The sequence below is a fragment of the Vombatus ursinus genome, unplaced genomic scaffold (assembly GCF_900497805.2).
Source record: "Vombatus ursinus unplaced genomic scaffold, bare-nosed wombat genome assembly UNPS02014786.1, whole genome shotgun sequence".
Classification (NCBI taxonomy): Eukaryota; Metazoa; Chordata; class Mammalia; order Diprotodontia; family Vombatidae; genus Vombatus; species Vombatus ursinus.
In genome coordinates this window covers 31,810,114-31,836,547 of record NW_020954564.1, presented here as the reverse complement: position 1 = coordinate 31,836,547, position 26,434 = coordinate 31,810,114, and the positions used below count along the sequence as shown (strand labels likewise).

The 26,434-nt window shown below is 40.7% G+C and overlaps 1 protein-coding gene across 1 annotated transcript in view; it reads right to left on the bottom strand.

Annotated features, from left to right (window-relative positions):
- Positions 1–1,288: 1,288 nt before the first annotated feature.
- Positions 1,289–26,434, bottom strand: part of COMMD7 (COMM domain containing 7) — a 25,737-nt gene continuing 591 nt past the window's right edge. Inside the window, exons 2-9 of the mRNA XM_027867778.1 lie at positions 19,759–19,812; positions 18,560–18,662; positions 5,423–5,479; positions 5,304–5,341; positions 4,301–4,391; positions 3,678–3,727; positions 3,049–3,097; positions 1,289–1,998 (exon numbers count right to left, since the gene is read on the bottom strand). Coding sequence (XP_027723579.1) covers positions 1,922–1,998; positions 3,049–3,097; positions 3,678–3,727; positions 4,301–4,391; positions 5,304–5,341; positions 5,423–5,479; positions 18,560–18,662; positions 19,759–19,812 — 519 coding nt within the window. The 3' untranslated portion in view covers positions 1,289–1,921. The remainder of the gene's footprint in view (positions 1,999–3,048; positions 3,098–3,677; positions 3,728–4,300; positions 4,392–5,303; positions 5,342–5,422; positions 5,480–18,559; positions 18,663–19,758; positions 19,813–26,434) is intronic.

Here is a 26,434-nt window from a genome sequence, read left to right as displayed (position 1 = left end):
AACTCATCTCTAGGCTGGTTTGTAATAGGCCTTTGATATGGAAGTAGCCTTAGTCCATAAGCCTCTTTAAGTCTTTGTTTAGTCAATAGTAGATACTCAAAAACCTCCAGAAATGAAAAATGCAATCCCTGGCTAGACCTTGGCTCTCAACAGGCCAGGTGGAGAGTGAGACCACTGGAGAGAAGCAACATAAGCAACAACTCCAGGCAGCTCAGCCGGGGGAATACAAAGAAGAAGGTGCAGTATTGGAAGACCTGGGTCTGGGTTAGCCCCTAACTCACTGTGCACATCCTTTCACAAGGCAATTTCCTCCCTGGACCTATTTCCTTATCTGTAAAATGGGAGAGGGTGGTTGGATTAGACAATTTCTTTATAAAAAAAACAACACAACATTATTATGAATTTGACAAACATCAATCAACACATGCATTTCCTTATAAAACAAAGAACAGAAAAAGAGGATTGTCTAAATCACTGTGAGACATATTAGATCAGAGATCCTCCACCTTTTTTGAGTCACGGACCCCTTCTCAGTATGTTTTAAAATGCATAATATAAAATATACAAAATTCCAAAGGATATCAAGTATAGTGCAATAGGTTATAAAAAAAAGTTTGTTTTTTTTTAAGTTAATGAATTCCAGGTTAAGAATTGCTGGATGAAGGGGGGCAGCTAGGTGGCGCAGTGGATAGAGCACTGGCCCTGAAGTCAGGAGTACCTGAGTTCAAATCCAGCCTCAGACCAAACACTTGACACTTACTAGCAGTGTGACCCTGGACAAGTCACTTAACCCCAATTGCCTAAAAAAAAAAAAATTGCTAGATGAAATGATTTCTAAAGTCCCCCACTTACCTAGACATGCTGTAGTTGAAGGCCGTCAAGTTCTTAATGTTCTAATCAGCAATTGTGAAAAGTGTTATACTACGTTGGAAACTAAAGGCAACATGGTATAGTGGTGCAGAATGCTGGATTTAGAGTAGCAGAACCTAAGTTTAAATTCCAGCTCTGCCACCTGTGTGAAGTGGGCAAGGCACTTACCCTCTCTGGGCCTCAGTTTCTTCATCTACAAAAAGAGGATGTTAAACTAGATGGCCTCCAAGGTCTTGAAAGAGGCTCCAAATCTATGGTCCTCTTTTCCACAAGGCTTTAACCTGAAGGTAATCCTGCTCCTAAACTGTCCTAAGAGTACAGCAACTTCCCTCTGCCTCACCCAGACTCTCTGTTCAGACCCAACCCGAACATCTTGTCTCCCAAACCATCACAAACCCAGTGCACATGGACAAGAGGATCAAGGCCTCTTCTTCAAACCCTTTATTAGACACTTAGATAAGGCAGAACTTTGTTCAGTGGCTACTCAGCCAGGGAAAAAGACTCCTAAGGAGGCTGAGATGATGACTTTCGCTGGGCAGATGCAGAAGGAGAAACTGAGTCAAGGCCTCCAAAGAACAGAAGTCTTTGAAAGAGGAGCTCTTGGGTTTACATACAGATATATCATTAAAATAGGGTCTCACATGAGAGAATCTCCACTACACATGGTAAATGCATTTTTTTGTTTGTTTGTTTGAGATTCTGGCTCTCAGGATACTGGCAGTAAAGTCCTCCCTTGCCTAATTTCAGGTTAACTCTGTTCTGTAGTTAGACTGCTGATCTTGGAAGTTTGAGAAAATAGGAGTTCTAGAGGGAGGGAAAGGCAGATTATCACAAACTGGCTCCATTTCTCCCCCTCTCAATGGTTTAAATATTTGAGACACGGCCTGTGTGATGAGTGGTTATTTCATGAATCATGAGTTTATGTGATAACTGTACTGAACTCCCTAGTAGAGAACTGTGACCTTTTTGGGGGACACCTCAGCCCTCGAGCTGTTACAGAGCAGGCCACAAGGATAAACAAGCTATCCCTCTGAGCCTTCTTCCTTCCCCTTCAGCAGAAACACTCCATGCTGGCTCGGACACGTTCCATCTCACTCAGGAAGTTATAGAACTGAGGCAGAGTTAACTCTAGGGAGAGAAAATTCAGTGTCAGGTAAATGTTTCCAATTTTTATAGATTCCTCAAAGGATTACTTTTCATAAACAACTTTTTTAAATCTTCCTTCTGCTGGGCCTACAAATACTAAAATGATGAAAAGAAAAAAAAAAGGTCAAAATCACATATAAAAGGGTGAAATATGACAGATTTCCACAATGAAGGATAGTCTTCATGGTGTTTAGAGTGATAGTTTTAAATGTTTTGTATTATTTAGTTACAATGTAAGCTTCTTAAGAGCAACGACTCTTTCATTTTTGCCTTTGTACTTTCAGAGCTTGACACAGAGTAGGCACTTACAAAATGCTTGCTGACTAATGAATTTATGAACATGTTTTTATTTCCCCTAACTATAGCACTGTTCATCCTTATAACCCTTTACATGTTTACCAGAGAGTAATCAGCATTTATGGGATAGAATTGAATTTTGAAGAATTTTAATCCCCAACTTCTATCTCTTCTTTTTGAAAAGCCAACCCATGGGGCCTGGGGGCCTCACTAGGTGGCACAATGGATAGAGCACCAGCCCTGGAGTCAGGAGGACCTGAGTTCAAATGTGACCTCAGACACTTACTAGCTATATGACCCTGGACAAATCACTTAACCTTTTGCTTCAGTTTCCTCAACTATAAAATGGGGATAATAATAATAATACCTCCAAGGGTTATAGTGAGGATCAAAGGAAATAATAGTTGTAAAGTGCTTAGCATAGTGCTTAGCACATAATAAGTGCCAGCCATTATTATCATCAATATTATTATAAACGGAAATGTTCATGTAAACAAAGACCCTTATTTCACAGAAGGGAAAACTAACACTCTGAATACGGAAATAGCTTGTCAAAGCTCACTGGTGATGGCACCAATCCTTGAACCCAGACCCCCTGACTGCCACTCCTTTTTACCCTAGCCTTCTCATGAGAGCTCCATAAATGAAGAAAAGCTAAATATGGGTCTAAGTCACAGAGAAGAAATATTTCTGTTCTGTAATAGCCCTGCTCAGGAAAAGGGAGGTAGGACTTACCTATATACACGTTTTCAGTCTGGTTTCCTTTTTTAACCACCAACTTTAACTGACAAAGAAAAAAACAAAATCCAAAGCTGTCGGCTTTTAATTTCATAGTTCTTTGTGAGCACTCCAATTCTCCTCCCAAACCTAAGCTTCCTTAATGTACCCCAGTATCTGATAATCAAACATTCTGCATAAAACTGGTAACATTCATCATGGTCACCCCTCCCTCCAACCCCCCAAAAAATCCCAGAGTTGAAGAGTTGAAAGAGAGCTCAAAGGCCATCTTGTCCAACCCAACCCTGCCCCAAGGCCCAAACCCTTACTACAACACTGCTCTTGTCAGGGTTGTCAAGGAGCCAGTGCTTGAAGCCTGCCTGCGATGAAGCCCTTTACTCTATTAACAAGTCAGGGATCTATGGGGAGTCCCATAAGTATGAGTGCAGTTTTAAGCTATTAAAGCTTAAATTTGCTAAGCATTAAGACTTTGGGGACTCCCTGTATTTGTTTCTATGACTGTTCTCAGGAAACAGAATGCAGATTTGATCCTAATTACCGTCATTTTAAAAGATTAAATGACAAAAGCATGCATATTTCCAAAAGGTTCTTTTTGGGAGGGAAGGGGGCATAGAGGGAAGACTTACTTGTAAAAAAATACTGCCCACTTTCTGCAGTTCACTGCTCCCCGATGTCACTGTGACACAGAAGGAAAAATCAAGAGAATGAGATGTATCGAGAGACACTCCTGAAGGGCTTGCAAGTGTTTGAGAAGCTTTATTTACACACACATCTTTTTGGGCAGCTTCTGGACAGCAGTTTTAGGAGTCAGGAACTCTTCTATGTGTTACTATTTCATTTTACAGGTGAGGAAAAGACTCGGGGAAGTGGAAGGACTTTCCCATTGTCACTGAGGCTGCCTTATGTAATTACGTCACACTGGCTTTCCACAGGAAAGGCAGTAAACAAGTCACTGACCCAAGAGTTACTTGGAAGATCCAGATTCTACAGACCATCTAACAGATGGATCATCAGGGCTAAGGGGAGAAAGCAAAATTAGAAGCTTGCCCAGCGGGAAAAACAGGTTACTAGCACCTAGAAGCTAGGGTTAGATATCATTTCACTGCTTAGGCAGGAGGGTCCCCATTGAATTAACACAAACACCCTTCTATGAGAGGACATCTTCCCCATTTGAAGTTCCCTTTCTTCCACATACTTCCCCTGATCTCCCCTCCCCCCATTAATTTCAAAGCTGGTTCAAGCTAGTTACCTCCGAATTTCCATTCCATATCTATAAGCTGGTTGATCATCAGTGTCTGTCCTACCGCCCATCGTGCAAGTGTGGGAGATTTCTGTTTCCACTGCCAGAATAAAAACAAATTAAAAAAACACATGAAGAGGAAAATCTTCTTTCTATCATTTCCTCCATTTCCCAACCCCTTTCCCCCAATAAGAGATTCAATCCTAGGCAGTAGACATAAAAAGGCCTACATGCCCCTATCCAGAAAGGTGACAAGGAAGAGGAAGGAATTTAAATATCTTCTGTCTTTCCAACATAGCAATAATGGTTGGTATAAAAATAACGACTTATCACTTATTAATTCTGAAATATTTAAATCTAGCCCAAGGGAAAAAAACCATGCACTGAAAGCATTACCCCAGTTATATGGTAATAATAAAAGCTCACAGTGATATAGCACTACAAAGCTCTCTCTTGACAACAACCCTACTGAGTAGTGCAAGTATTATTAACTCCCTTTTAATATATCCAGAGGTCAGAATATGGGTCTTAAAATAGGTCCCCTGACTTTAAGCCCTGTACTTCTTTCCTTTTCTTTTCTGAGGTATAGGGAATGCCCAATAAGGAAACTCCCTCTATCAAAGTGGATAGTATAGGCACCTGCCCCACAACATACAGTCTTAGAGATTGAGGGAGGGAAACAGAAGTGGAGAGACACTGGGGCTAAATGCCTTGCCAGGGGTCACACAGCCAGTCTTTTTATCAGACGTGGGGCTTGAACCTAAGCCTTCTTAACTCCTGCATCCTGCCAGGCAGCCTTTCCCCAGTCATCTTTTCTGTGACTCTGTGCTATCAAACGAAAACCATTAAGCCAAGAGAAGTTATCTGCGGTTGACTATTTTCTCCAAATCAGTGTTTTTCCTTTTATGAAGTAAAACATGAATACCCACATGAATGAGATCACAGATGGACTGGAGTATTGGAAATAAAACAAGAAATCTTAATTAATCCTGATTAAAAGGAATTGAGATACCTTCTCAGAAAAATAAGTGGCTTTCTCTTCACTGAGCCCTGAGGGAGAAAAGAATAAGGATTAGCATAATAAAAGGCACCAATCACTTAATATTTAGCAGAGGCAAATAAAGGGCCTACCCAGAGTAATGAAATCTGCTCTGACCTGCTCAGCAGTCATATTCTTCTTCAAGGCACCTAGGAAGCAGAAAGACAAACTCTGTTTTAAACCTGAGAGCCGTCAGCCTTTGCAGGATTAATGAGTATCCTGGGCTGTGTAGGGGAGACCAAAGAAATAAAAGACTTAGACCCATATAAGGTCTAAAATCTAAAATGGAGAAAGGAAACAGGCAAGAATTAACAAGACAATCTGATTGAACAGATATATATTAAGCAATGTGCAACACACTGTGCTAGGTACTAGAGGATACAAAATCCGAGGATTCCAGGACTTAGCAATTGAAGGGATATAAAAGATCATTTGGTCTTTATTTTACAGAGAAGGAAACTAAGGCTCAGAGAAAGGAAGTAATTTGCCCAAAGGAACAAAGTAGCAAGTCTTGAATTAGAATCTAGGGCTGAGGATGAATTATGAGCCCACTGCATGAAAGCCCTGGCACAGATACAAAGGTAAAGTGACATAAATGGTCCTATACTGTGCCCTCTAAAGGCTTCTACCGTAACCCACAAGGGGATGAAGACAAGGGCTCTGGTATGGGGACTGACTTTATGTAGGGAACAGAATTGGGCTCTACGACAGTCAAGGTTCTAGTTCTGGCTTGCCAAGTAATTTCTCTTTCCTGGACATCAGCTTCCTCCTCTGTCAAACGAGAGGGTCGGACAAGGATTCTGAAGTGTAAAGGGAGTTAACAGAAAGGACTAACACGGGTAATCAGGGAAGGTTTCCTAGAAGGGGCAAGAATTGACTTGGGTCCTCAAAGGATGCTTGTCATCAATACGTAGAAAAAAGGGTAAGAGTGGGAGGAGAGAAATCATGTCTAATAAAATTCAAGGCAAAGTAGTTTACAGGGGAAAGCAAAAAAGAAGATTTTACAAGACTTAAGTTTTATAGATTATACTGAGCTCCTAATTAACTTGTAAGAAATATCACCCCTTTCTTTGCAGATACTACTTGTTTAAAGATATCAGCTGGATCCTATAGTAATTAGATTTGTGGCTAAGCTGTCAACCCTTTGGCTAGCAGCGGCTTAAATTCTAAAGTTCCTTCCTACCGGGCCTAGCTAAGTCATCCCCCTGAAGTCCTAGGGACCAGCCCCTGCTGAGTCCTCAGGCTTTGTTCTGGAGTCGGGACAAGAGGCTCCAAGTCTCTGAAGTGGTGGTGGTGGGTGGGAGTGGTGGTGGGGGTGGGAACAAAGCATTGATAAACGTCAGTACCTTCTCTAAGCTTTGGAGACCAACTTTTCAACCAAAATTCTAAGTAGAAAGTCACAAATAAATGCCTGGTAGCTTTACCACTAGCCTCTTCCTAAACCTTGAGAAGAGGCTTAAAGAACAAGAAGTGAAGATATAAGCTCTTATGGGCCCCAAACTGCCTCCTCCCCTTACTCCTCCAACACTCAGACATGTCTATGGCCACAAACACCTGAACAGAAACCATTTAAACAAAGAAAGGAAATCTTTCATCTCAGAAATCTGACAGGACAAGGAAGTCTAAAGTGGAGAAAGGCAAAATGCCAGGAAGCACTATGTGCTTTTGGGCAGCCTGGGCAGGCTCAAAAGAGTCAGTCAACAGTCCCATCTAAACTCCTAAGACACTAGATCCAATGGGGCTACTCTGGAGGGCCCGAGGAATCTTTCATAATTCCTGAAATTTGCCTTTGCAGTAGGTTTATTAAAATGAACTTATAAAGTACTATGTGAGAAGCATCATGCTAAGTAAGCTCTAGAGATAACAAGGAGAAAAATAATATTGTCTTGGCTCTCAAGAAGTTCACACTCTAAGGGCAGCTAAGTGGGGCAGTGTATAGAGCACCGGCCCTGGATTCAGGAGGACCTGAGTTCAAATCCAGACTCAGACACATAATACTTACTAGCTGTGTGACCCTGGGCAAGTCACTTAACCCCATTGCCTAACCGGGAAAAAAAAAAAAAGAAAAGAGGTTCACACTCTAAATCAGGAAGATAGGACATGCAGGGGAGTTCAGCTATAGAGCAATGTCAAGGGCCCAAAGACCTAAGCGTGTGGTTACAAGATGTCTGGAAAGGCCCAGATATCTTGAGGATGCATTGGGGTATCTGTCTCATAACAGCAGCCCACCACCATTGGAGAGGGGAAAATGAGCTTAAGGGTCTAAGCAGAGAGGGACTTCTGGGTTCCCTCCATAAAGGGTAAGGTGCACTGGCAGGAAGGCGGAGGGTGGGCAGGTAGTTCATTCATGATCCATTCACTGAACAAAGCTTGACTGAACACCCACAGTATATACTGCACTGTGCTGGAACCTAAGTATACAAAGAAAATCCCTGCCCTCACGGAGTTAACAGTCTAGTAGGGAGTTAAGCCATGCACTCCTCCAAACAGGTACCATCACGAAACATGGCATTTCATTGGCGAAATGAGCTCACAGGTTTGGAAATACTTTTCTACCAATGCAGGTCAGTTTTCGATTTGGAACTTAAGGAGTTGTCTAGAGCACTAAGAAGGTAGTGACTCGCCCAGGGTCACAAAGCAAGAATGTGTCAGAGGCAGGACCTGAACCCAAGTCTTCCTAGTTCCCTCTTTATCCACTAGGCCACACCACCTCTGAGCTAGATAAACAGAATACAAACTAGATTACAGTAAGTACATGAGATTAAAACAGGAGTCAGAGGAAGAGATCTTTTAGAGGATGAAGGCTGTCAGGGTTTAAAACCTCATTTGAATTTGAGCTAAATCTTTAAGGATCCAGAGGACCTTCTCTTAGGCCCCTCCCTGATGAGGCAGCACTGGGGAGAGATTTGCTTGAGAAGGGCCTGGGCAAGAAAGGCCTGGTGTCTGACCAGGGCACAGAAGGTGGAGGAGAGTCATGAGTAAGTTTGAGCTGGACAGTCACAGGCTTTGAGGCCAAGACTTTATCATTTGAGCTTTGTTGTTTTGTTCTGTTTTGTTTTTTTTTTAATCATGAACAATAGGAAAGGTTATTTCTCAGGCCCTCGTGTATTATAATTTAGAGAAGGCAGGTCCATAGACTGAGCCATTGTAAAAAAAATTTTCGGGATCAACCTAGTCCTTGGTACTTTTACTCTCTGCTAAATCAATGAGTGCAGAAAAGTTTATCTGGGTCCTTTCTCAAAAAAGGGGCACTCAAGAAGATACTAAGCCCAGTGCAACACTCACAGTAATAGGTGACTGACTGGACTAAAAGAGAAAGGAGAATGTGGGCCTCAGTTTGCTCATTTGTAAAATAAGGACAGAACTCTTAAGGTCCCTTCCAGTTTTAAAGTATTATCTTAAGCTCCTATGTAAGCACTAAGGATGATAAATCATTGAATCCCACCAAGGAGAAATAAGATTTTCTTTCCCTAAACACAAATAGTTCTGGATCTTAGAGGTAGCTAGATGGTACAGTAGATAAGAGTGCTGGGCCTGGGGTCAGGAAGACCTGAGCTCAAATCAAGCCTCAGACATTAGCTATGTGACGCTGGGCAAGGTATTCAACAACTCTGTCTGCCTCAACTATAAAATGGGAATAATAATAGCACTCTTCCCAGGGTGGTTGTGAGGATCAAATAAGATAATGCTTGTAAAGTGCTCAGAACAGTACCTGGCACACAGAAGAGGCTTAATCTAAGCTTGTTTCCTTCCTTCTCAGCCAATTTTTTTTTTTTTGCTTTTTTTGGTGAGGCAATTGGAGTTAAGTTACTTGCCCAGGGTCACACAGCTAAGTAAGTGTCAAGTGTCTGAGGTCATATTTGAATTCAGGCCCTCCTGACTCCAAAGCCAGAGCTCTATCCACAGTGCCACCGAGCTGCCCCTCTTCTTAGACAGTTTTGCAGGTTGCTACAGGAACACTGGCCCAGAAATCAAAACAAATGGGTTAAGTTCCAGATCTGATACTTGCTGTGTGATCTTGGGCCCAAGTGACCTGTTAGAGCCTCAGTTTCCACATCTTTGATACAGGGCCAGTAGTACTTGTCCCACCAATCCCATTAGGCTGTGGGAGATGAGTTAACAGAAGAGACTGCTAATACATGAGCCATTACTAAAAAGCCCCAGAGTCTTATTTCTCAAAGTCAAGGCAATTTTGGTTAGAACACCTGGTACCAGTGTGAGGGTCCAGAGAGAAGCTAAGGGAAGAGTAAAGATTTTGCTTTTGTTAAAATTTGTTGGAAAGTTAGCAAATATTATTCCTCAGGCCATCAATCTACACAATCTTGTTTGGTGTAGCAAGGGAAAAAGGATGCCAAAATGAGGCCATTGTGAAAAAAGTCCAAAGGCGGAAGGGGGGAGAAAGAAGATCCAGAGTTTCAAGAATTCAATAAATATGTACTAAAAAGATTGTCTAGTGATATCACACAATTTAGTGTCTACTTGAGCCTCTTAGAACCCGTGTTTCTCTTCTAGGTTCAGCTACAGGGCCACTTTCTTTTTAAGGCCTTCCCTAAATCCCCCAGCTGAACCAGGAGACCCTTTATAATTATTTTGTATTTACTTATCTTTGTACAGGTTGTTTCCCCCATCAACCCCACCCCTAGGCCAACATAAGTTCCTTGAGGTCAGGTGGCCATTTCTATTTTGGTCTTTACTTCTCAGCTCCTAGCACTGTCCCAGACACAGCCTGGGCACCTATGAACTGCTGGGTAAAGTAAAAAAAAAAGATGTTTGAATGTGCCTGGCCCTCTTCATACACTTGGCTAAGACTTTCTCTTGAAAACCAAAAGGTGTGTAATCCCTGAGTCAATGTTGGGGAGTGAGTTTTAGAAAGAACTGCTTTTGAAAAGTTGATATAATGTTTAGCTCTTGAACAGAATGCAAACCCTTTTTTACATTTTTTTTTTGTCTTTGAATACCTCACCCCACATAATGCCTAGCACACAGTAGGTACTATTAACTCTGCTGAATGAATATCTTACTCCCTAAAGCTTCCTGCAGCAGTAGAGATCTCTACAATGGCAGTCTCAACTCTAAGGACCCTCATCAAACCCTTACTGAATGGCTAATAATAGTGATAAAAGGTTCCCAGTGGTACAAATATAACTCATCCCTATTTAATACAGGAACAGAATGTGTAAGTGACCTGCCCAATGTTACACAGCTGGCACTCTTTCTATAGGATATGGGCTAAGTGTTAAAGATACAAAGAGGTATAAGACTGGATGGAGAACTTTATCGAGCTGGAAAGAAAAGATAAATTATAAAAATTATAATTATATTATATATTACATAACATATAATCATAATATAATATACTATAGTTATATTTATATATTAATAAAATTATAATGATAAAATTATAATTATAAAAAAAGATAAATTGCTAAAAAACAAAAACAACAGGCCATGTTTTCTCCTGTGGAACAGTAGAAAAAAGTATGGGCTATTACAGTAGTCTAGGCAAGAGGAGGGGAGAGTCTGAACTCTCACAGTGGCTTCATGAGGGTAGAAGAGTCAAGTGTGAAACATATTATAGAGTTAAAATCAACAGGATTTGGCAACCAATTAGAAGATAGGAAGGGGGGAAAAGAAAGGGTTGGGGCAGCTAGGTGGTACAATGGATAGAGCACCGGCCTGACGAGGACCTGAGTTCAAATCTGACCTCAGACCAAACACTTGCCACTTACTAGCTGTGTGACCCTGGGCAAGTCACTTAACCCCAATTGCGTAAAAAAAAATAATAATAATAAAAATAAAAAATTTAAAATTAACAAAAAAAAAAAGAAAAGAAAGGGTCAAAAAATGTCTCTGAGATTTTGAAGCTGTGTCCCTAGAAGGACAGTGATGCCTTCAAAAGAAAAGAGGGAAATTTCAAGGGGGCAGAGGGATTTGGGGAGAAAAGTAATCTTTTCTATTTTAGACATGTTAAGTTTGGGGTATATCTATCTGGATTTGTCTAGGGTGCTATAAATCCAGAAGTCAGAAGGAAATATTAAGATCAGGTGTGTAACTCTGGGAGTCATGTGCATAGGAGGTAAGTGATAACTGAACAAATGAAACTGGATGAGGTCAACCAGGAAGTCTAGAGAAAGAAGATGACTGGAAAAAGCCATGGGAGACACCCACACTAAGGGAGTGGGAAATGAAGATGCAAAGGAGAGTGAGAAGGAATGGTCAGACAAGTGGTAGGAGAACTAGGAGACAACAGTGTCACAGACGCCCAGGGAGGAAAGAAAGGAGTTTGAACTTGATCCTGTATGGTAGCAGTTCTCAAAGTGTGTTCAAGGACCCTTGGGAATCACCCAGACCCTTTCAGAAGGTCAGTGAAGTCAAAAGTACTTTCATAATAATACTTTCATAATACTAATTTTAATTTCTAATGCAGTTAATATTAATTGATATAACCCATATAAATAAAAGCTCTTGTGGCGGGGGGGAGTCCTTGGTAATTTTTAAGAGTATAAAGGGGTCCTGAGATCAAAAGGTTTGAGAAATGCTACTCTAAGACAACAGGAAGCCACTGAAAAGTTTCTAAACAGGGGAGTAACATGATAAAGGCAATGTTTTAGGATAATTAATGAGGCATCTGTATATAGGAAGGATTAGAAAGGGAAAAACTGGTGGTGGGAAACCAATAATGCCTACTTTGCCTACTACAATAGGTTCAGGTCTCCTCTATGCTAAAAACCCTCCACTTGGCCTTGGTGCACACCTCAACCTACGGCCGAGTTCTCTCCTTACTCACTGTTTCCCTTTCATCATCAGCCCCTCATTCTTCAATTCTTTGCCACGTTGCTTTGAACCTCAGGACTATTAAAAATTATCCTCTCCAAAGGGGCCAACACTGTATCAACAAAGCCAATGGCCTCTTTCCAATCCTCCTCTTCTTTGAGCCTTCAGCAGCATGTGACACTACTAGCCACTAACCCCCCTTTGGGATACTTTTTCTCCTCTCTTGGATTCTGTGACACCAGATTCTCCCCAAGATTTCCTCTTATATCTAAGTGCTCCTATGGCCTACTTATCTTCTCCTTCCTCAAATGAAAATTCTGTCTTTACTCCATTTTTTTCTTTTCTTTTTATTTTTTCTTCCTGGGTGACCTCATCCACTCCCTATGGCTTCAACAATTATCCCTATGAAGATGAATTTATTTATTTTTTTGTTTTGTTTTGTTTTGAAAGTAATAGGGGTTAAGTGAGTTGCCCAGGGTCACACAGCTAGCGTCTGAGGCTGAATTTGAACTCAGGTCCTTCTGACCCAAGGGCCAGTGCTCTATCCACTGCACCACCTAGCTGTCCTTTGAAGGTGAATTTCAAATCTACATCACTAGCCCTAACCCTTCTCATAAGCATCACACTCAAATTTCCAACTGACTGCTGGATACCTACACTTTGATATCCTCCTAGTACTTCTTACTCAACATGTCTAAAATGGAAGTTACTTTCCTTCCCTCAAAATCTGCGGCTCCTCATCTTGATTTTCATATTTATCCTAACAGCATCACACTCCTATTAGTCAACCAAGCACCAAATCCTGAAGTTATTACCATTACTATCTAATCATTCCTTATGTTTCACATCTATTTAGTTGCCAAGTCTTCCTTATTGTATCTGCACCTCTCGTTTCTCTTTTCTGGATATCTTCAGACTGCTCCCCTTTGGGTGCAGCCTCTTGGCTGGGCAAGTCACTCAACTTCGTGCACAGGGCCTACTCCTCTCCACAACTCCACTCTTGACTGCCATACTCTCCTGAAACTACAGTAGCCCCTTTTCTCAGTTACAGGGACCTCATTCTTGAGAGCTGCTTCTAATGACTCTCTTTTGATTCCCTGGGCCTGCTCCTTGCTGACTGCAGTTTTACCTACTGTGCAACTAGCTCTGCTACAAAGTGCCAGGTCCAAAGGAAGGGTGAGGAAGAGGAGAAAAGAGAAATCTCTCCACCACTGCCCTTGAGTAGAGATGCAAAGGAAAAAGAGGGTATCAACCCCCACTCAAGAGCTAGGTTCTTCCTCCACAGCTAGCTCTCCTCTAGAATGCCATGAGTCACGATCCTTATACATACATCCTGTCCAGACTATCTCAAGGGCGAGCAAGTTGTCTTTTTACAGTCCAGCTAATGGCAAGCTATCCTTTTAATTTCACCAAGGAACAACTCCCTTACACTTCATAAAGGATAGCAAAACGGCAATCCTTCTTTGCACTCTGTTCACGACATTAATTAATACCCTGTCCTTGTTACCTGGCTGTTCTGTGATTTCATTAACTTGGGGCGGGGCGGGGGGGGGGGGAACGGAGAACGAACAACCCTGGTTGATCAAAGGTGTCTGGACCAACTCCCTCCCTCCCCACACACGTACTTAAAATCTGTTTTGTATTATAGTTACTTGTATCTGTCTCACCTCCACTGTCACATTGTGAGCTCCTTCAGAGAAGGTACTAGGTCTCATCTCAGGGGCTCCTTGAGCACTTAACACAGTCCTTACTGAGCAAAGTTGACCATTGTTTGCTGAATGTCAAGATTGCCACAGCAATACAGACATGATTAAGAACCTGGCCTGGGGTAGTTGCAGGGGGAATAGAAAAGAAGAGATTCACAAAGGAAGACATTATGAAGGAAGAACTGATAGGACTTGTTAACCACTTGAGGGAAGGGAGAATGAAGAGTTAAAATTAAGTCTTTTCTTTTTTTTTTTAAAGCTTAGGTGACTAATAGAAAAAGTAAAGCCAGGTTTTGGGGGGAAAAATAGGAGAATGGAAGAATAATAATCTGGACCCAATAAGAATGCCAGTGAAAAGAAGTAACACAAAATAAGGAAAGGAAAGAAAGGCTAGAAATGATAATACCTGGATCTGTTCAAAGTCAAGGATGCTCCAACCAACTAAGACCTTTACATAAAAACCTGAGAAAATGTCAGTGTCAGACTCAGATGAATGCATAGCTAACCTTCTCTCTTACAATAATGAACATTTTATTTGATATGTTAGCTTTACTTTGAGGAGACAGGAGGTTAAACTGTGAAGACCCTGTAATTGTGCTTTCTCCCAACATTTCTTAATCGCTGACAGTATATAGTGTACTGTGCTCAGGGTTATGTGGTCTCTACGTAGATATGACAGGAGCCCTACCCTCATGAAGGTCATAGTCTAACAGGGGGAGAAGAAACAAAACACAGAAAACTATAATCCAAAAATTATATGATAAAATAAATACACACAAAATACTCTGTGAAGTCTAAGGAAAACCAATAACTGGGGATGGAGGGAGAGAAGGAAGAAGAGAAGGAACCTTTTTTGGAGAAAGCATTTCAGTTGTGCTTTAGTGAAATAACAGAAATCCACCAGTGAGAAAAAAGAAGAATATTTAGGACATAAGGAACAATGAAAATAAAGGCACAGAAGCGGGAAAGGAAAAGGCAGGTCTCGGTTAGCTGAGCTAACAGGTCTGCAGAGCCCCTGAATGAAGATAATATGGTTAGAAAGGTAGGGAGAGAGCTACCTAGCTCCCTAGGGGTGTGACAACAGAAGCCACTCAAGATTTCTGAGCAGAGGTCTGACAGGTACTCCTCCTGAGAGTGACTCAGTACTCCTACTTCGATGATAACAGAGCTCCTTGAAGGCAGGGGCTGTTTCATTCTTTGTCTTTGTATCCCCAGTGCCTATCACAATCCCTGGCATACAGGAGGCACTTAATAAGTGCTTGCTGATTGAGTGAATGCCTAAGTGTACAGTGCTCCTGCACAAAAGGATCAGCTATGAATGTCATCAACAAATCTTGACTAACAAACAAACACATATCATGGTATGGGGGGTGGAGGGAGAAGGGGCTGATCGCTGTCCTGCACCTCATTCTCCTCCATTCAATTCATTTCACCTCAACCAGTATTTACCGAGCTCCTACCACAGAGTAACCAAAACTACTGCTGGTCCCAAGACGCAACCAGTTTCTTTGGGAAACAAGACAGACACTTGTGAAACAGGCAGCAAAAGAAAGACTAGATGATTAAATGGTGAAACAATACAAGTTAGTATGGAGAAGTAGAAAGAACCATCCATTCAGCAAACATTCATTAAGTACCTATTAAGTGCTAGGTGCTGGGGATGGACAAACTCCTCCAGGAGCTTACATTCGACTGCAGATCTCTGGACCTGCTGGGCCTGTGGTGTGAAAGCTGAATGGGCGGTATGGAGGGGAGTTTGGAAGAGGGAAGGGAAGCCTGGTATAGGATGAAGAATCCTGGGTCTGGGGGCAGCTAGGTGGCACAGTGGATAGAGCGCTGGCCTTGGAGTCAGGAGGAGCTGAGTTCAAATCCAGCCTCTGACATTTAACACTTACTAGCTGTGTGAACCTGGGCAAGTCACTTAACCCCAATTGCCTAACCAAAAAGCAAAAAAAAAAAAAAGAATCCCAGTCTGGGAGGTGAGAGATCCCTGTCTACATCAACTCACAGAGTAACCTTGGGCAATTTCTATCACTCTTTGAGCCTCATTTTCCTCTACCTTAAAAAGGAGGCAGTTGGACTTAAGGTCTTTTTCGAACTTGGGAATTCTATGACTGGCTGGAGACCAGGAAGGCAGTCAGAGAGCTCTCCTCAGAGCTAAAACCGACTGTGGTACAGAAATATGATAGCATATTACTGTCAGAAACTATGAATATCAAGAATTCAGAGAAGCATAGGTAGGTTTACAAACTGAAGTAAAGGTCAGAGTCTGGGAAGTAATATACACAATGACAAAGATAGAAAGGGAGAGAACAAAAATCCCAGAACCAAACACTGGTTAATTATAAAAATCAGGGTGGGTTCCAAAGAGATGATGTACCTCCTCCTTTACTTCTTTGTAGAGGAGGGGTACTACAAGTGTGAGATACTGCATAGACTGGCAGACTTGGTTGATGTCAATTTTTTAAAACTCTTTTTCTTTTTAGAGTGCATGAACGATGATGCCAAGATGGCAAAGTCTCAAGGAAGAAGTACAGCTAAGCTCCACACACAACTGGGTATAGAAATCCATTTCACTCAACAGGAAAACAGGAGGGAAAAGGAAGAAGGAAGAAGGAGGAATTAGTCCTAAGCAAAACTCTAACTAAAAATATTCAAAAATATCTGTAGCAATTCTTTTTGTGGTTGCAAAAAATTGAAAACTAAGGGGATGCCCAATAATTGGGGAATGTTCCTCACATGACATTCCATCTCATCTCCTTGCCTTTGTCCTGGCTGTTCCCTTCTCACCTCTACCTCTTAGAAGCCCTGGCTTACCCCCAAGACTTCACTCAAAAGCCACGTCCACAGAAGGCCTTCAAGTGTCTCTCTAAAGCTACCTTCTCAGGGGCAGTTAGGTGGCACAGTGGGCTTTCGAGTCAGGAGGACCTGAGTTCAAATCTCACTTCAGACACTTGACACTTACTAGCTATGTGACCCTGGGCAGGTCACTTAACCCCAACTGCCTCACCAAAAAAGAAAAAAGAAAAAAAAAAGCTACCTTCTCCTGACTCTACATGAATCTTGTATGTACGTATTTATATACGTCTCTTTCATTAAAATATAAGTTCCTTGAGGAGTAGAAACTATTTTTGCTTTTTCTTTGTAAGATCTCATCCTGGGCCTCCCCACTCTCAGCTCCCCAAGCACTTAGCACATTGCAGGGCACACAATCAGCCCTTAATACATGCACACTGACTGAATGTCTGCCAGAGTATTTGTTTTAAAAGTAAAGGCTGAGGGGGGAAAAGTCATTACTAATAGTGTGGAGCTCAAATCAAGGAAGTGCTATGTGAGTTTGGCTTTAAAGACCAGGTAGGGGAGGGACAGCTAGGTGGACAGAGCAGCCCTGGAGTCAGGAGGACCTAAATTCAAATCCAGCTTTAGACACTTGACACTTACTAGTTGTGTGATCCAGGGCACTTAACCCCAACTGCCTCAAGAAAAAAAAAAAAAGACCAGGTGGGCATTTAACAGACAAAGGGGAAAGGGAACGAAAGAGAAAGCACCCTAAAAAAGGAACACTCTGAGTAGAAGCACAGCAGGAGAAGTCTAAAGAACACATCCAGGGAAGACTCCAACGTGGCTAGAGCAGAGAGTATAAGGAGGGAAGTAAGATGAGATCCAGGTGAAAAAGTAGCATGGCACCCGGGGGTCTGTAAGGCCGGCAAAGCAGTCTGAACTCATACACTGGGAATAGAGACCTGCAGCATTGAAGAGTCAGAGCTCACACATTCAGAGCTAGAAAAGACCTCAGAGGTGCCTATTCCAACATCCCTGTTGTAGAGGAAGAAAAGAGATCCAGACAGGTAAGTGGCTTGCTCACAGGTAAGGTTAGAGCCAGGACTGAAGCCCAGGGTGTCGACTTCAGGACTCTTCTCCCTGCACCACACTCTCCTCACACGTGATGGGGCCAGATCTAAGCCTAAGGAAGATATATTAGCAATGGGTAATGGATGGATGAGACGGTAGAGCTGGGAAACTCCACCTGAAGGCAATTTTAATAGCCCAGGTGGGTGGCATCTGTCCTGGGAGCAGGGAGGGGAGCATGAGAAGACCCATAAGAGGGCAGATATAAAAGACATGGCATCCATAGAATCAGCAAGACTTAGAGGCCAGCACTTAGGGAATGGCTGAACAAATGATGGCATGAAACCACAGAATACCAATGTACCATAAGAATGGATGAAAAGGATAGTTTCAAAGAAACCTGGAAATGCTGTATGCATGAGTGAACCAAGCAAAGCTGGTTCATACAATGACAACAACAACATTGTAAAGACAAACAATTCTGAAAGGCTTAAGAACTCTCATCAATACAATGAATAATCACAATTCAAGAGGACTGATGAGAAAGCATGTTACCAACTTCTTAACAGAAAAGGGATGGATTCAAGATGAAGAATGAGAAATACAGTTTTTTGAATATAGCCAATACAAGAATTTGTTTTGTTTGACTGTATTTGTTATAAGCGTTTGTTTTTTTCTTCTTTTTTAATAAATTGGAGAACAGGGGAGGTGAGAAGAAGAGAAAATAAATGCTTCATTGAAAGAAACTGTATTTTGATTTATATTTTTTCAAAAGATCAGAAGCCTAAAGGACATACGAATGATAAGAGAGACAGAAAAGATAGCACTGTTTCCAACATGAAAGAATGAATAGTAACACCAATAACAAACATCAAGGGCAAACAACATACATTCACTCACCATTGGGCACTAGGAGAAGACTTTTCACAATATTCTTTAAGGGCCCAAGGCTGATTTGATTGGTGGCAGCAAAATCAGACAGTTTAGACAGGAATGTTTCAACCTGTAGCATAGGAAAAACACAAACTCCTTAACATTTTAAAAATCATTTTTATTAAAATCTTAATAATCAAATACAAATATTTCAATATACAATAAACAAAAAAGGACTGTTTATGAAACCAAGAACTTCTATTATGTACAACTTGTTTTTAAGCGTATAGTCTACCTGTCAGATCTGTCGGAAAGGGAAGAATTCATGACCAAACACGAGATAGAGAGCATTACCAAATGTAAAATAGATAATTTTGATTATATTAAAATAAAAAGCTTTTATATAAACAAAACCAATGCAACCAAGATTAGAAGGAAAGCAGAAAACTAGGAAACAATCTTTATAGCAAATGTCTCTGATAAAAGCCTCATTTCTCAAATATATAAAGAAGTGAGTCAAACTTATAAGAATGCAAGTCATTCCTCAATTGACAAATGGTCAAAAGATATGAACAGGCAGTTTGCAGATGAAGACATCAAAGGTATCTTAGACATATGAAGAAGTGCTCTAAATCACTTCTGATTAGAGAAATTCAAATTAAAATAACTCTAAGGTACCACCTCACACCTATCAGATTGGCTAATATGACAAAAAAGGAAAATAAAGTGTATGTTAAATAAAGTGTATGGTACCAAAATTACTTTTGTCCCTTTCTATACTTTTCCTTTTCTTTTGTGTTTTCAAATGTTTTATTGATGCTACTTTCTTTCCTCTGTTACTACCCAATAACTACCCCCTAAAAAAAGTCCTCCCTTGTAACAAATAAATATGGTTTAACAAAACATTAGCCATGTCTGAAAATGTATGTCTCATTCTAAGCCTCTAATCCAGGGAATCTTCACCTTTTTTTGTCATGGACCCCTTCAGCAGTCTAGTGAAGCCCTTCTCAGAATGTTTTTAATTACATAAAATAAAATACACAATATTACAAAGGAAACCAACTGTATTGAAATAAAGATGTAATTCTACCCACAGATCCCCAGATTAAGAACCCCAGCCCATCACCTCTCTGCCAAGGGACGAGAAGTCCTCAGTTACTTTTCAGGCTCTCCAGGACAACAGCTTCCCAATCAAACACTTCTGGTCATCAAATAAAGGACCTTACCTCCTTGGGTTGAACCAAAAAGTAGAAAATCACTTCGGTCAGCATGGCAAACTGCTGCAAAAATGAAAACAAGAATTTTAGTACATTCAGATTCCTGATCCAACTCCACTCTGGGCTGCAGAATCTCAAAAGAAAAGAACAAGGGAAGACCTCAGAACATTTAAAGCCCCAAACATCAACAACCTCTTCCTCCCCCTCCTCCTTCTGGCTCATTTCCCAAACCAGCCTTTGCCTCCAACACCCTGAAATCTCTTCCCAACAACAAATTACCACTTGCGTCCAGTTCACTGAAGGAACGTTAATTTTAAAAATAGCTCATCAGCGCCAGGAAGTATTTACACAGCAGGTGGTGCTACAAAAAGCTGTGAACTGAGATGAAGATTCAATCTCCATTCTGCTATAGGCTGCAGCACCAGGGCATCTATTGTTATACTGCAAGGCCCTGCTTCAATGCTACCTCCTTCAAGAAGGCTTCCAAGTGCCTTCCAGCATAGGGGACTGCAATGAGTGCTGGATTTAAATCAAATGAGAGGATCTAAGTTTCTTCCAGCACAGGGTATTACAGAGAATGCTGGATTTAAATCAAATAAGAGGATCTAAATTCAAATCCTGGGGCAAGTGAGCCACTAGGATTATGGGATCACAGATTTAAAGATAGAACTTCAGAAACCATCTTAGTCTTTAATGTCTCTGGGCTTCCTTCCCGCTGTAAATCTGTATTTCCCTTTGATCCACCCCAGCTGAAAGCAATCTTTTTCCAATTGATTTCATAGTGCTTCTCCATCTGTGTGCATGAGACTGTCAGCAGAGACCTAGGTTTGAGCACCTCCTGGAATGAGCTGTGTGCCCACTAAATGGCAAGCCACAGAAACACCTCTATGTCTCAATTTCTTCAACTACAAAATAGGACTAATACTATTTGTAATCATTACCTCACAAGAATGTGAGGATTAAATGAGATGACCAATGAATATGAAGCACTGTTATTTCCCATATTAGACTGCAGGCTTCTTGGGCACAGATCCTGAATTTCCTTTAGCCTACAACACAGCTGATAGAACAGACCCTTAATACATGACTATTAAATGGATAAGAGAACTTCAAAGCTAGAAGACTTTAGGGGTCCTCTCCAATCCTAACCACAAGATAGCTAAGTGATTTTTGCTTGAAGCTTTTTGGTGATTGTCATCTCTAATACTGTTCCATTTTTGGACAGCTCTATAACTTAGTAATAAGCGCTGAACCGAAATTATCCTTGCAAACATGCACCTAGTAGGTCAGTCAGGCAGTCAACTAGCATGTATTAATTGCCTACTAGGTGCCAGGCACTGTGCTAAGCTCTGGGGATATAAAGAAAACCAAAAAACAGTCCCTGCTCCCACGGAGGGGAGACAATAGGCAAACAACTATATACAAACAAGATAGATACAGGGTTACAGATACAGGATAAACTGGGGGTAGTCCCAGAGAGGACACTAAGATAGATTAAGGACTAGGAAAAGCTTCTTGCAGAAAGTGAAACTTTATACTGAGACTAGTCCAGAAGACAGGGTAGTTAGGGGGCAGAGAAGACAAGGGAAAGTGTTCCAGGCATGAGGGTCAGCCAGTGAAAATGATCACAGATGAGAGATGGAGTATCCTGTTCCAGGATGAGAAAGGACAGCAGAGCCAGTGGGTCAAAGGGAATGTGGAGGGGAGTAAAGTATATGAATAGAAAAGCGTAAGAATATGGGAAAAGGAGGAGCTGGGAAGGGGCCAGGGTGTGAAGGGCTTTGAAAACCTAACAGGTAGGTCCTAGCTCTCTCCACCAGAGTAAGTAGAATCAGTTCCTTTTCCAAACAAAAGTCCAATATCTGAAGGCATGATCGTGCTGCCCCATCCCTTAGTCTGTTCCCTTCACGATGAATCTAACACATACAACCTTTCCTGAAATTAAGTGAGAAGGGTTTGAATTCTGGAGACTCATGGGCTTTCTTCTGGACTCAGCTCAAACACCACCTCCTGTAGAAGACCTTTATGGATCCAGCCCAGCCCCTGTCACCCCCTCCCCCCCAACTCTGCCATCATCCTAGGGAGTAAGCCTTCAAGATGTGCAACCTGGCAACCACCTGTGCACCTGCAGCAGCCCCCAGTCCCTTAGCAGCCAGAGCAAAACAAAACCAAGGATGAAAAAATATCCCACCAAAGTCCTTGGCCTGCCAAATAATGCAAGATCAGAGAAGACACCAAAGGGGGCAAGGGAGAACAAGAATCTCAGGGGTTACCTTAGATGGCTTCTTAGCAACAGGGGAATGATTCAAATTGTGGTATGAAAACACAATGGAATATGAAAAATGACAAAAGAGAATTTCAGAGAATCCAAGATATTATGAACTGATGCAAAGTAAAGAGAATAATTTATGCAAGGAAAACAACACTGTAAAGAAAAATAAACTTGAAAGACTTAAGACCTCACCTCCTGTCAGAGAGGTGATGCACACAGGATGCAGAAAAAGACAATACTTTTCTGAACATGGTCACAGAATAGTTTTGGTTTGCTGGACTTCGTTTTATTTGTTACAAAGGTTTTTCCCTCCCTTAGTTTCTCTGTTAATGAAAAGGGGAGTGTTGGGGTAGGAGAGGAGACAGTGGTTAGCAACTGTCATGTCAAAAGAAAAAAGGGGGTCTATTGAAGCATTTTTAAAAATGCAAAAAGAGCAGGTGAAGCTCAGAAAGAAGCACAGCCACACTGGGCAGTTTTGAAAGTAACTTGCACAATTTATTACATACTTAAAAAAAAAACAACTATCAGTATGAAATGGAGATTCATGGTTTCATATAGAACTCTCTTATGTTCTGCTCTGTGTATGAAAACACTTTTTTATATTTGTTCAGAATTCTTTTTAAAATGTTGAATTGCAACAAAGAAAATGCACTGCCACCTGCTTGGCTTCAGCACCTGAGGACCAAGGGACCCTTTTCTTCTGACTTAAGGCTAAAACCTCCTTCCTAAATTTGAGTTATGTATCACATTAGAACAGGGTTGGTCTGGAAGAGCAAGGACCTTTTCTGTTTTCCTGGAGCTAAACACAGTGTTTTGAATTTAATAAGAACTCAATAAATGGTCTTCCTTCCCACCTTCCTACAGTTCAGTCATTAGAATGTAAGCTCCTTGAGGGCAGGAACTGCTTTTTGCTTTTTTTTTTCTTTCAGTAACCCCAGCAAGGCCACTGGTACACAATAGCACCTAAAATAAATGTTTATTGCTTGATTTACTAGCAGTGGGACACACTCCACAGTAGTTGCACCTGTAAAATGAGGTTTATAAACACTAGCTTTATTTATCTCAATGGGTGGCAGAGAGACTCAAATACAGTAATATATTAAGCTAATAAGACAATTATCATTTGTATTATCTCCCTAATAGACTGCAAACTTCTTCGGGCAGGGCAGTCTTCTCCATATTCATCTCCTTTAAAGGGTAAGTACAGAGCCATCACAGGTTAAGTACTCAATAAATATTTGTAGAAAGACTAAATGTTGAACTCTAATTTACAGTCTTGATTCGTTTGTTTCCTCAGGGCTAGGCTTCCAGCTCCAAAATAAACTCTACTGTAGAGCCAACCCCAGGGCAGCAATACCAAGGAAACTTTCTACATTAAGAGTTAATGTTTTAAATCAAATTGCTTACTGTCTCAGGAAGGGGGGAGGTGAGGGGAGAGAGAGAAAATTTGGAACTCAAAAAACTTTTTTTAAACGAATGTTAAAAATTGTCTTTACATGTAACTGGGGAAAAAAACAAAGTATTACTTAAAAAAAAATTAAGTTTTGTGGACATGTGAATTGGTCCAACCACTCTGGAAAACTATTTGGAATTATGGGAGAAGAATCATTAAACTATTCACACCCTTTGACCCAGAGATCCACTAACTAAGCACATATCCCAAAGGGGTCAAAGACGGAAAAGGTCTATTATTTTGTGCCAAAATATTCATACCATGACTCTGTGGTTGTCAAACAGGTACCCATCAGTCTATCAATAAGCATTTATTAAGCACATACTATATACTAGGCATAGTTCGAGAAAGTGAGGATACAAAAACAAAAGTGAAAAAGTCTGCCCTCAGGGAGCTTGCATTCTATCAAGAGAGAAATGCATATAAACAAGTAGATAGATAGCAATTTATACATATATATACACACACACTACCTTCTACAAGGTATTGGTGGGGAGGGGGATGTCAGGAAAGACCTCATGTAGAATGTGGCATGTGAACTAAGCTTTGAAGGAAACTAGGTGCACAAGAGATGGGGAGATTGTTTATTACAAGCATGAAGAAATCAGTGCAAAGGCACAAAGATGGGAGATGGGGTGTCCTGTGTCAGGAAAAAGAAAGCAGCCAGTTTGGTCAGATCCTAAAGTGTGCTGGGGAAATAATGTATAATAAGGCTAGAAAGATAGTTTGTAACAAGGTGATGAAGAACTTTAAATGCCAGATACCCTACAGGTATCAAAAAGCTACAAGCTTTGACTATGAGTAACACAATCACACCTGCTCTTTAGGAAAAAATAGCTTTGGCAACTTGGTAGAGGACAGACTGGAAAAGAGAGATTTAAGGAAAGGAGAGTAATTATGCTACTGCAATAGCTCTGGCAAGAGGTGATGGGGGTTTGAAGTAAGGTGAGAGAGATGTAAATAGAAAGAAAGAATGGATGAGAAATGTGATGAAGACAGACTTGTCAATCAATTGGATATGTGGAGTGAAAGAGAGTGAAGACTGGAAAATGACTGCAAGATTACAAACCTGGACGATACTACATTCAAGAGAAACAGACATCTGGAAGTGGGGTGGGTTTGGAGGAAATCATTACAAGTTTCCTCTAAAAGAGATGAGACTCAAATTGCAGAATTTTGGGGTACAGCCAACATGGAAACCTGTTTTACTCGACTACTCATATTTATATAAGGGTTTTGCTGTTCTTTTTTTCCCCAATTGGGGAGGGTTTGGGAGGGAGAAAATAAATGCTTGTTGATTGGGAAAAAAAATTAATTTTAAAAGTAAATATGAGTTGTTTTAGACATGTTGCATTTCAGATGCCAACAGGACATGTAGATTGAAATGTACAACAGGCAATAGGCATTTTTGCTAAGAACTCAGGAGAGAGACTAGGGATGGATATAGAGAAATGTTGGTCACATTAGGGAAAATTGATTAACTATTACTTCTCTAGGGAACAATGAAGAATTCTGAGAAACATAGTAAGACTTGTATGACTGGACACAGAAGCAGTTAACAATGACTACAGAAATATAAATGAAAAAAACACTAACAAAGTCAATTGTGCTATAATTGTAATAATTAATCTTAGTCCCAGAGAATAAGGAACTGTGCTTTATCCTCTTTCCTAGGAGAGGAGAAAGAGGTGGGGTGTTATGAGTACAGAAGCTCACCTCTTCAAGAGATCTTTTCTAATCCCCCTCCCCCCCAAAATTTTTTTTTCATTTTGTATATATCTTATATTTACTTGTTTGTGAAGAGGTCATGTCATATTTCCCTAGGAATGTAAGCTCCTTGAGGGCAGAGATTCTGTTTTTGTATTTGTATACCTAACACGCAGCAATACCTGGGCCCTTACTTGCTGATTGACTGATATTGCATATACTATCTGATGTGGTCAATGTGTAAGTAGGTTTTGCTTAACTGTTTTTGTTACAAAAGAAGGTTCACTAGGTGAGTTGGGATGGTAGTATGTCAAAAAATGAATGCTGTTAAAAAAAAAGGAATCAATAAAGTGTTCGTTTTAAAAAGGGGTTTGGATCTTAGTTTTGATTTTCAGAAAGAAATACAATTTATGCTCATATTTAGTGCTTGGCTGTATTTTGTAGTTTACACAGAATTCACCTTGTTTTTATGATCTTATCTTAATTTTTACAGAAAAGCTGGGAAGCACAATATCCCACTAACAGAATACTAAGGTATTTGCTGATGGACTACAATATAACTTTTATTCCATACCCTATTGTGTGCAAAGAGCAGAGAAAGGTTATACAGTAATAACAGCTGTCTCATTTGATACAAACAACCCCTTAAGTACAGAACTAAAGGTATTATTACATCCACTTTACAGAGAGGGAAACTGAGGTTCAGATCATCTAAACCACTTGCCCATGGCAACAAAACTAGCACTGGGAATAAGAATTTGAAGACAGATTGCCCCTTACCATAAAGCCTAGAACTCCTTCCTTTCAGTCAATCAAGGCTGCCTCTGCTCTCATGAAACTCACAAAACAAGTTGGAATCCTGGAATTTTGAAGGATGCTAGGGTTTCAGAGATCCTCTAAGTTGGGGTTCTTAACTTGCTGTCTGCAATCTTTTTTTTTTCTTTAAACTTTTGATAACTGTTATTTTTAAAAATTAATTTTTAACATTGATTTTTTTTTAAATTTCAAGTTCCAAACTCTCTTGATAACTGCATTTTAATATAATTGGTTTCCTTTGTAACTCCATGTATTTTATGCATTTAAAAACATTCTTCTGAGGAGTCTGTAGGTTTCATCGGACTGCCAAAGGGGTCTAGGACACAAGATTTGCAAAACGCTTTACAAATATTATCACATTTGATCCTCACAACAACCTGTGTGCTAATATCATCCCCATTTTACAAAAGAAGAAACTGAGGGAGGCAGAGGTTAAG